General features: G+C 32.4%; 1 protein-coding gene across 3 annotated transcripts; it reads left to right on the forward strand.

Moving 5' to 3' along the window:
* Positions 1-2,973: 2,973 nt before the first annotated feature.
* LOC143075906 (monocarboxylate transporter 13-like) lies at positions 2,974-10,396 on the forward strand. Of its 3 annotated transcripts, none has more exons than XM_076251486.1 (6): positions 2,974-3,370; positions 4,402-4,545; positions 5,638-5,877; positions 7,313-7,687; positions 8,763-8,888; positions 10,130-10,396. In XM_076251486.1, the coding sequence occupies exons 1-6, from the start codon at positions 3,175-3,177 to the stop codon at positions 10,378-10,380; spliced, it is 1,332 nt and encodes a 443-aa protein (XP_076107601.1). In that variant the 5' UTR covers positions 2,974-3,174; the 3' UTR covers positions 10,381-10,396. The 3 variants fall into 3 exon arrangements, 2 of the variants coding, with proteins under 2 accessions (XP_076107601.1, XP_076107602.1); XR_012978457.1 differs by having other exon boundaries at positions 2,975-3,370; positions 8,763-8,964; XM_076251487.1 differs by having other exon boundaries at positions 2,975-3,370; positions 7,601-7,687.
* Positions 10,397-11,205: the final 809 nt, after the last annotated feature.

The raw sequence follows: 11,205 nt of genomic DNA on the forward strand, positions 1-11,205 counted from the left end.
TCGAAATAAAAGCTTGCTAACAGTTATCACTGACGATAGAGTAAAACAACACTTTTTGAAAGAATTAGTAAAAAGCGTTTATTCTGTTACGGGTGTGAAATTTTACTAATATTTTGCTTTGTTATTAAACTTGTCATGAACCACATTTGAGAATTAAGTTTCCGGTTTTCTTAACATACAATGTGACTTGTTGTATTTATTTTATATGATAAAACTATTGCAATTATATTAGCAAAATATAGCATTCATTATTTTTTTATATTAAAAAATAATCGCTGTGATATTAGACAAATATCCCTTTGATATTATAAAATATAGCAGAATTATGGAATTATAGGTGATTTTGTTTAAGATAACAATTGAAATCATCAAATTTGCATTCCACTAATTTTGTAACATGATGTTAACTGATAATACACTCTACAAATAATAAATCGTGTGTTTATTTCTCATTTATTCAACATGTCGATTTTCTTGTATTAAGGTAGGTTCATGGTATACCGCCATCTTGGATTGTACAATCACAGTACAAAATCGGTCTAGTTATTTGCCTAAATCTAAGCTAAGTTTGTTATAAATGTTTATAGGCTGAAATAAATAGATTGATAAGTTTTGTGATTTTTTTTTTAGAATAGGGAGATGTGGTATGGTTGTCAATGAGAAAGGTATCCACCAGAGTTCAACAAATGACGAAGACATTTTATGCAACTATAGGTCATCGTATTTCATTGCATTGTTTTAGTCATACTCTTGCATTACCCGTTATATATCTTCCTTTAGTCAAACATATATGACTTTTTAATGTGACCACATCAATGAAGCCCTTGTGTTATCAAAACATCTCAACGATATAATATTAGGCCAAAATGAATGACTATAATGTACATGATGAAGACATATTAAACTTGTTTTAAGAATATTTGAATAGAATTTGGTTGTCATGATGATATTTCTGTTTAATTTGAATACATATTTTATGCATCAATATCAAATATTTATACAAAAAATGACAATTCAGTCAAAATGGTAGTATGAAGAAATTGCAAAAAAACATACATTTGCGGTTACCATAGCAACCAAATCAAAATAAATAGTTTCATGTTAATAGATGGAATATTATTTTACAATAAATGCACAGCATACATACAATGTACCTTCTTTACTGATTTTTACTCCGTTACCATGGCAAGCACATTTTAAACTGCGGTATATATCATCAGTACATGTTACCATGATACACATATGTAAATATCAACATGATTCTAAAATGGGCCAAAAATGACCCTGAATGCCCCTACTCCTTTCGAGACAGATTTGCAATTCAATAGTTAGACTGTTTTTTTCTATTTAAAGAAAACTTGTTAATTAATCGAATGGTTAGACTGTTTTTTTTTTCTATTTGAAGAACACTGGTTAATTAATCGTACAATACAAAATATTGTCTTATTAAATCATGTTTTAAGTCATCTGTTTATATAACTTAATATAATAAATATGATTCCGGAAAAAGTATCACTATGAAATAGTTTCGGGAATATAATATTAATATCTTTAAAATAAAAATTACTCATAATTACCTCCCTTTGATTGGAAAATTATGCAAATGTTCTACCTTTTTGAAACATTTATCATTATAATCAGGTATATATTGATTGCGAGTATCTTACATAGTAGTTAATGGGACTCTATTTCACAAGGTTCTGTGAAATATGCAACGAATAATATATACTGGTACATACTATCCGCATAACACAGATACATTTTCACTCTTCTGGAAAAAATCGACCTGTGAAATAACATGTCTGGAAAATAAATACTGGGACAAATTATCCCCAGGATAAAATATCACGGTCGGTTGTTATATAAAATTATATAAAAACATTGTAATATAATTTTGGTATATTTATACATACCGCCATTGTGTTCATCGTGCTATCATGTCAAGGGTAATTTGGAATAAAAAAATTGTTTACGTTAGTCTTCGACCGTCATTTGAACCCTGGCCAAAAATTGCTGTCCGGGGTGTACAATTTCGCAGAATCGTTTGTACAGTGGTCAATTGAAATTCGAGCCTTGTGTAAAAAGAGAGCCTTACTCTTTAGACGTTAAGAATCGTTGCCTCATCTCGTTGAGGGGTCTGTAAGTGGATTATTGCAAGGCAAAATGTATGTTCCTATCTACTATACCATTAATTTCCAGTGGAAATCAAAACTTTCCCGCTCTTCGTCTGAGACTGCCTCTATTAGGGACTTACATTGTATTTGTTGTTACTTTGAATTAATTCTGAACATGCATGAAATATTTGCCAATGGACGTTACGCAACAAGTAAGCGAATGTGTTAAAGGTATTTTGATTTACGAATTAAAGTTAAACATGCAGCTCCTAAGGGACGACATAAAAAATTCAATGTAGGATAAAAAAAAACTTAATTCATTTAGTTTTTTTCACTGACCCCCCCTACCCCTCTTAATTTAATTTGGGGAAAATTGATTTACCAAGAAGGATATATATAAAATCGATGTCAATTGAACAAAACTTGCAGCAATTTTGACCCCATCCCCAAACTATTTGAATTAAGTTTTTTTATCTTTCAATGATTTTTTTGATGTCGTCCCTAATGTAACATAATCTATCACGCGCCAATTAAATGCTTAACATGTGGTGGTATTAATCTTTAATATACGCTTTCCATTTACAAAATAAATGCATCGGGATTAAAATTCCTATTGTAGCCAAAGTTGTTCCGCTCTTTTTTACTTGTTCAAAACTACACTGACTCTTCTATTACATAATCAGATCAGTATCCTTACACTTGGTTTAATACTTTAAAATCATCTGACTAAACGAACTAGTATGACCCATTTTTAGACATTATATTCAATGCCAAATAATCAAACTTTTATTTAAAACTATACATGTACGCATGACACTGGTATTTATAATGTAAAAAACAAAAAATACCATGTAAATTTAAAACAAAAAGGCTTTGAACTGGTTATTTTAACTCCTGTCTGTGTACGATATACCTGTATTTAGTATTAAACCGTAATGGAATAATATTTAACATTCAATTTCATTTAAATGTAGATTGAAACGGACAGTTATATTTAAGTTTGAGTTTTTATGTGTAATACATGTAATAAGTGTTCACACTTGTTTTTTATATCGTCTAGATGTCATCGAAGAAGGAACCCGGGGGTGGCTGGGGATGGATTATCACACTCGCGTGTTTTATTGAACATATTTTATATATTGGATCTATAAATACAATGGGAATTTACCATGTTTATATTATGGATGAATTTAACAAAGACATTACAGCTGTTACATTAATTGGTGCATTGTATATTTCAGTATCAATTTCGGGTGGTGAGTTATTTATAGTGGCTCTTTCTAAAACCAAGGTTTAGTAAGTGGTAATTAATAAAATAATCAACACTATTCATTCTTACTTTTATGAAATTCAATATAAAAATCACAGTGTTGTATTGTCTTTTATTTTTGAATATAAGGAAACATATATTGCTATGATTGATTGATTGATTGTTGGTTGCTTAACGTCCAGTGGCAAATATTTCATGCATATTCAGGACGAGAACAAGTTCACAATAAATACAATCGGTAGGTCTTGTCATAATAGAGACCAACATAGATTATGGTCGGGGAAATTTCGACTGCCACTGGAAAATGAGGGTATATTGGATAGGGACAGAAATTTTGCCTTGCAACAGGCCATCCACGGGCCCTCAAAGAGTTGTTGCAAGGGTTCTTAACGTGCAAAGAGCGTGGCACTCTCTTTACACGAGACATCGAATTTAACGTCCCCATTCTGACCGGACGTGACTGCGAACTTAATACATCCCGCACAGCCAAACGGACGCCCTACTTCGGCAAGCGTTTTACTGCCAGTCGGGAGAAGACCAAGTGACCGTATTTCTATTCCCCAGTCACCCTTGGGGGTATACATTGCTATGTACTAGTATCGAAAATACAAATACCTATGTGCAAAAATGTATGTTATGTATAGTATGACAAAATTTAATAAACGTAACAAGCTGAAAAAATAACATCATTATAATTCAATCCCTTGACGTAGCTGTGTATACCAATCCTAAACTTAAATTAAAACAGGCGAGAACTTTTAATTAAAATCTAACTATCAATTATTGTTTAAATGGTTTTAAAGTTTTCAATTTGTTACAATAGGTAGAAATTATAAGCGACTGTGTATAAAAAGGGTGTATGTCAGGAAGGCATTTTAAGAAAAAAATATCCCTTTATTAGTTTATATATAATTCGATATTGAATAGTGTAAACGTTTTAGGATAGAAACTGTATCAGCATACATATATTCATCAATTATTTTTTTTAATAATTACTCGACACTTTTATCATTGCAGCAATCTTTGCAGTTCTTTTAAATGAAAAGTTTGGAGAAAGATTGGTTATAATGTCCGGAGGATTTTTAGTGTTCATCGGCTACGCCTCCTCATTCTTTGTGACGGCGTTTCCTGTGTTATATTTGACAATGGCGATTATACCAGGTACAAAATTTAATCTGTACTACTGTACTTATATCATTTAAAAAGTAAATACTATAAAGAACAGGTAGTTTTAAATTTTAAGGATAGTTAGTAATCCTACGTGTTTCAAATCGAGTTATGTATTTTTGTTCCTAACCATGTTTATAATAGAATGTTTAATTTTGTATGTGATAATTTTGCATCAATACTTTCAAATCAATGTCAAACATTAAAGTTAACAAACAGGCTTGTTTTTAAACAAAGACTGACTTCTAAATAAAGAGCTTTGTTAATGTAAAAGTTTACATATAATGGTATTTGTATAATATTTAAAACTATTTAAAAATTGTATAGAAAAAAATATGTTAACATTGAACAGAATTAGATCTAGATATATATATTTGAATCATGATCTATAAACATTTAACAAGAACTATTTCCACATACATAGTTAAAATAGTCAATAAAGGTAAAACGTTGTGGCGGATTTAGCAATTTTTATGGGATGGGGGTTGACTGCCTTAGAGGGTCATGCTTAAGTGAATTCGTTAATAAACCAATCATTTTTTTCCACAAAGAGCAAGGATGAGCCCCACCCTAAATTCACCCACTGAGATGAGAAGACTGAACCATGTATCATCTCTTTTATGTTTGACATCTAATGGGCATTAAATACTTGTGGAGAGTTGTCTCATTGGCAATCATACCACATCTTCTTTTTTATATATTAGTAACTGTAAATTCAAAAATTATTGTGTGCATTTATTATTGCAATTTTATCCTTTTTTGCGATATCGAGAAAAATCTTTTTAAAATTCATATAATTTTCTTTTAAATGCGAGTTTCAAATATTGCGATTATAATCCTGTCGCATTTTTCGCAATAATTTCTGAATGTACAGTATACAGTGTATAACGGTGTCATTTAAAGGACAGATATCGCAAACTTCGGCAAAACGCACGAGTTTTAAATATACGTTAATTTTTTTTTCTTTCTCCCACCTACATGTGTACTATAGAAGAGGCTTATCAATTGCATGTCTTGCTTTCTTTTTGTAAACAAAGTGTACACATAAACACTAAGAAATTACTTTATCATTTATTTTTATTTCAGGAATTGGAATGTCATTTTCTTATTGCAGTTTATTAGTAGCGGTAGACAAATATTTCACTGAGCGCAAATTTATCGCAATGTCTTTAGCAATACTAGGTGGATCTTTTGGCATGGTAATCATGCCTATTTTAGTTGAATCTCTTTTACAAAAATATGGTTTTCATGGTGCTATACTGGTTCATGCAGGGATATCGCTAAATGTGATTGTCTGCGGGGCAGTTGTGTTTCCACTTCCGACAGGTAAGCTTACTGTTTAATTCAAGAGCACCAAAGTACAGCTACTCCTGGATTTATATAGACCAATCGTGACATTTTGTGGTTATTTTTATGCCCCAGTTATGGGCATAATAAATATTTTTTCTGGTCGGTGGGTCCGTCCGTTCGTCCGTCTGTCCCTCTTCGGGTTAAAGTTTTGGTTAACGATTTTGGTCGAGGTAGATTTTAAGGAAGTTGAAGTCCAATCGACTTGAAACTTAGTACACATGATCCCTATGATATGATCTTTCCAATTTTATGCCACACTACAGATTTTCCCACATTTTCACGGTCCACTGAACACAGAAAATGATAGTACAGATGGGGACACATTCTTGTTTTAACTCTTTCTTTTTATTCTTTTGGTCAATGCGTTTTCTGTCTTTCTTCCGACATCAATGTTACTTTCAAATCCGTTTTTTTTTCCTTTTATTGTCATTTTGTTAAAATATTTGTTTCGTTAAAAAATTCCGAAAATTTTACAGATCTAGTGTCAAATCAATGACGTTGTCCGTCAACTGATGAAGGTAAGTTCTGGTTTCAGCCGATATTTGAAATTTAGAATGGAAATGGGGAATGTGTGAAAGAGACAAAAACCCGACCATACGAGCAGAAAGCAGCACCAGGACACCAAAGGGTTTTAACGTAGCAACTTTCGATTGTCAGACGTTATGCCTTTTATCGGATATTACATGACTTTTTGTATAAGTTTCAAATAAACCAAATGCTACTGCTTTATTAGATTATTGCAAGTCATAAAATTGATAATCATTGTTTGTTCGGTTCGATTGATTTCTAAGTGCCCAGTGGCAAATTTCTTATACTTATTCAGGACGAGAATAAATGTAACAAGACATACATTAGGTACGTTACATGTATTCAAAGTGAGTCTACCAGAATGAAAAGCGGCAAATTTGAGCAATAACTTTACAAATCGAAGAGTTTGTTGTGGAAAAGGACACTAAATTAAATAAATTCGCTCGAATATAGGACATAACTAAACTATTTTACTAAACTATCCTTAACAATCATTTCGTATACAGGGAATGTGAATTGCAAGAATAGGAAGATATTTATGGTATACATGTAATTGCCAAAATGAGAAAACTGTAAAATTTTCAACAATGAACAAGACCAATATATTATACCTCATAGTTAGCCACGTAATCACTATATAAAAAGCCCCGATATGACAAATGTAAACAGTGTAAACGAGAAAACTATTGGCCTGATTTATGTATAAAAAATCAACGAACAAAATATAAATATGATACAGAGCAACAAACAACTACCACTGAACTACAAGACTCTAGATAGGAACATATAGAATATGATAGTGCTATACATGTAACCGTCGAAATTGTCATTAAATAAATGTTACTAATATAATTTCTACCAATCTCCTATTTTCTATTTTCAGAGATTGTTCCCATCAATTGTAAAACTAATAAAAAAGTAGACATGAAGTTTTGCAAAGAACCAAAATTTATTGTTTACCTCATCACAAACTTTCTTTTTATTCCTGCACAATATATACCTGCTACTCAGCTACCGGAAACGGCGGTCTCTATCGGAATCGGTATGGACGAGATCTCATTGGTAGTGGCGATGCTTGGTGTCGGAAGTGGATTTGGACGCTTATTCTTTGGTTTTATATCTCATTGCTTTTTTAACCATGTGGTAAAATTCTGGATTGTATTCTTGGCAGGAATGGGATTGATGCTGTTAATGGTACCTTATTCGACAAAAATAGAGCAATTTCTAGTTTTTGCAGTTTTATACGGATTCTTTGACGGTATGTATTGCACAGTAAATTTAATAATATAAGTTCGGATATTAAAGGCTAACATCTATTTTCAGGTCGACATTTATAACAATAGACAACTTTCGAGTTCGATGCATTTCCGTCAAAAACTTGTTTTAGTGAACATCACTCGTATTAGGTGCGTCGTGACTTCCGTTTCAATGTTGAGCGAGTGGTTGAAAAAAAAAAAACTATAAAGCTATATTGCACGAATTATATTCGGCAAATAAAATTCTCATAATTGACAATTTGCACCGCTGTCATTAGGGAATTGTGAATAAGTACCTACTGAACAAAGTTTATTTAAATTTTTTCTAGTTTATTCTGCACAATGACGATCACTAAGAAGCTTGATGAACGTTTATAGGGCAGGGATACAGGCGAGTCCCTCTATCTGGTAAATGACGTCACAAAGGCGCGTATAATTGACGATTTATTTCCGGTGACGGATGAACTCGAAAGTAGTCTATTACTTGAGATACAGTCATAGAAAAGTAATATATACAGATCAGAACCATGGCCATTTGAGGAAATCTATAAAACTAATTGGCGATTTATATTCTTTCTGGAAACTACTTATTAGTATACAAATGTACACAGCGACATATTTTATAACTAAAAAAACACTTCATTTCATGTTTGTTGGTCGACGAACGTGGCAATTTACCCTTGAACCCCTATCATTACTCCTTTCTTTGAAATTACTTAGCCAACTCTACACAAACCTGGAGGGATTACCCTGCATGTAAGTTCTTTAATAAAAGTTCCAAAAATAATAAATAAAAAAGAATGATGACAGGAACTGTGTCATGAGACAATAATCAGGCCAAAGAGCAGCACGAGGCCAGTAATGCGTCTTCAACGCTGCAAGAAAATCCGCATCTGCAGGCGGGTTTCAAGTGGCTAATAAAAATAATGTACACACGAAATGCTAAACTAAGAAACAAACACTCAAGACTGACAAAAGCTAGATGTTCATGACTAGGGAGGGATATGCGCAAACCAGTAAATTGACAAAGTTTCACATTTTCAAATATATAAAATGATGTAAAATTATATTCTATAGGAGGAAACAACGTAGGATGGAATCTTTCATTGAAGAACCTTTTAGAGCCTCAGTATTACGGCAGAGCTATGAGTTTGGCATTACTCGTAGAGGGCATTGGGTGTGCAATAGGAAATCCATTAACAGGTAATGTGTAAGAGAGCTATGAGTTTGGCCTTACTTGTAGAGGACATTGGGTGTGCAATAGGAAATCCACTGACAGGTAAGAGACGACATCAAAAGTTCAATGTAGGATAACAAACTTAATTCGTGTAGTTTTTGCACTGACCCCTACCCCCTTGTTTAACTTAATTTGGGAAAAATTGATTGACCAATTAAGATATATATTAAATCGATGTCAATTTATAATTAAACAAAACTTGCAGAAATTTTGATCCCCCCTCAAACTATTTGAATTAACTTTTTGTATCCTTCATTGATTTTTTGATGTCGTTCCTAATGTGTAAGAGAGGACGAATAAACAAAACGGATGGTCAAACTAATAGTCGAAAACGATTTAAAACGGTTAAGGGAGCTACCATTTAATTTTTATGGGGGGGGGGGGGGGGGGGGCTAGGATGAAATTTGAAAAAAATAGGCGGGACAGGAGTTTTGAGTAAAAAAAAAAGGCAGGATGAGACACTTGCAAAAAAAATGTCAGGACGACAATTTAGGTAAAAAAAAGTCAGGATAAACTAAAAAAAAAGGCAGGACGAACAGAGTGAAAAATAAAAAGGCAGGACAGAGATTACAGCTAAAAAAAATGCAGGACAAAATTTTTCCCCCTAACATAAATGTACATGTGTCAGTTACAAACAGGTTAAACTTTCCTGTTTAGTTTATTAAGTTAAGATTACTAGAACATTATATGTGCTTACAGATGACAAATCAAAATGCAATTTAATGTTATAGTTGCAATTAGAGTAATATTTTTCAACTCAATCGAGAAATTTAAAAATGACGAAATTGAGTGTGTTTTCTACAGAGTTTATGAATGAAAGTCTTTTACTTCTTTCGATTAAGATGGGATTATATTTTACAAACATTGAATTTAAAAAAAATAACCATTTCGCGAACAAATTAATGCAAATATTGAAATATTAGATATTTGATATTCGTAGTAACGACGTCACACCACACAATATTTAGCCCAGTACACATGGAATTAACAAATGCTTTAATTGCTCATGATTGCATAAGAATCCACAATCGTGTTCTGTCATTTGCAATTATGAGTAAAGAATTTATCTTTAACTATACATGTATGCTTGAGTCATGTCATAACAATAGTAGCAAAGGTATTATAACTACGTGTTTCGTCAATCGTTTTTGATTTGCCAAGTTTAACACCCTAATAATTTCCTCAAAATGTCTTAATATGTTTTCAGCTTTCCTGAGAGAAACAACAGGATCAGGCGGGATACCATATTTTATTGGATGTGCTATACTTTGTGTCAGTGCTGTTATTTTAATTCCATTTTCAAATGTGAAGCAAACATTTCAGGAACAAGAAATTATAATCTTTGACGAAACAAATTCCGAATTAGAAAAATTCAAATTCCATGATGATTGTTATGAAGAATATATTAAAATAAACGAATCTACATGTATATGTAAAAAGGAAATAATTGAAAAATAAAAGATTTTTCGTGTTGTGTTTTCTATTCAATTATAGTATATTTGACTATTGTAACTGATTTGATTCTGTTATTACGGACTTCATATAAAAAGAGAAGATGGGGTACAATATATGATTGCCAATGAGACAACTCTCCACAAGAGGCCCAAATGACACAGAAATTAACAACTATACATGTAGGTCACTGTACGGTCGTCAACCGAGATGAGCAAAGCCCATACAGAACAGTTACATGTAGCTATAAAAGGCCCCGAAATGACAATGTAAAACAATTCAAAAAGAAAACTATCGGCTTATTTATTTTATAAAAATGAGCGAAAAACAAACATGTAACTTACACCTAAACAAACGACAACCACTGAATTACAGGCTCCTGACTTGGGACAGGCACATACATGCATAATGTGGTGGAATTAAACATGTTAGCGGGATCCCAACCCTGCCCCTAACATCGGACAGTTGTATAGCAGAACAACATAAGGTGTAAGACCACTAATTCGGGCCCGGCCAGAAAGGACATACCAGAAAGTAGTACATATTTAACAAAATAGTTCCTACGCATGAGTGTAACTTTCAAAATATGTAGGATATTTAGGTATTTTTGGCATCAAATGAAAGCTGAAGGACTGGTGATCATTGTAGAACACGTTTGGACTTTTTAAATATTAAAAAAGAACTGCACCAAATTTTAAAAAGAGGGTACATTTTGTCTCTTTGTCAGATCTGAAGTACCTGTTTTGGTACATCCAAAATTCTGGGAACAAGTTCTTTCTTATATGCCATTAAAGGTATGTTGATTTTTTCAGTACAAGACACCATAAAGTG

The sequence above is a fragment of the Mytilus galloprovincialis genome, chromosome 5 (genome assembly GCF_965363235.1).
Source record: "Mytilus galloprovincialis chromosome 5, xbMytGall1.hap1.1, whole genome shotgun sequence".
Lineage (NCBI taxonomy): Eukaryota > Metazoa > Mollusca > Bivalvia > Mytilida > Mytilidae > Mytilus > Mytilus galloprovincialis.

Excerpts from the sequence above, each read along its gene's own strand:
- LOC143075906 (XM_076251486.1), top strand. The coding sequence starts at position 3,175 with ATGTCATCGAAGAAGGAACCCGGGGGTGGCTGGGGATGGATTATCACA. Across the intron at positions 3,371-4,401 it reads TTCAGTATCAATTTCGGGTG|CAATCTTTGCAGTTCTTTTA; the intron begins GTGAGTTATTTA and ends TTATCATTGCAG. Across the intron at positions 7,688-8,762 it reads TTTATACGGATTCTTTGACG|GAGGAAACAACGTAGGATGG; the intron begins GTATGTATTGCA and ends TATATTCTATAG.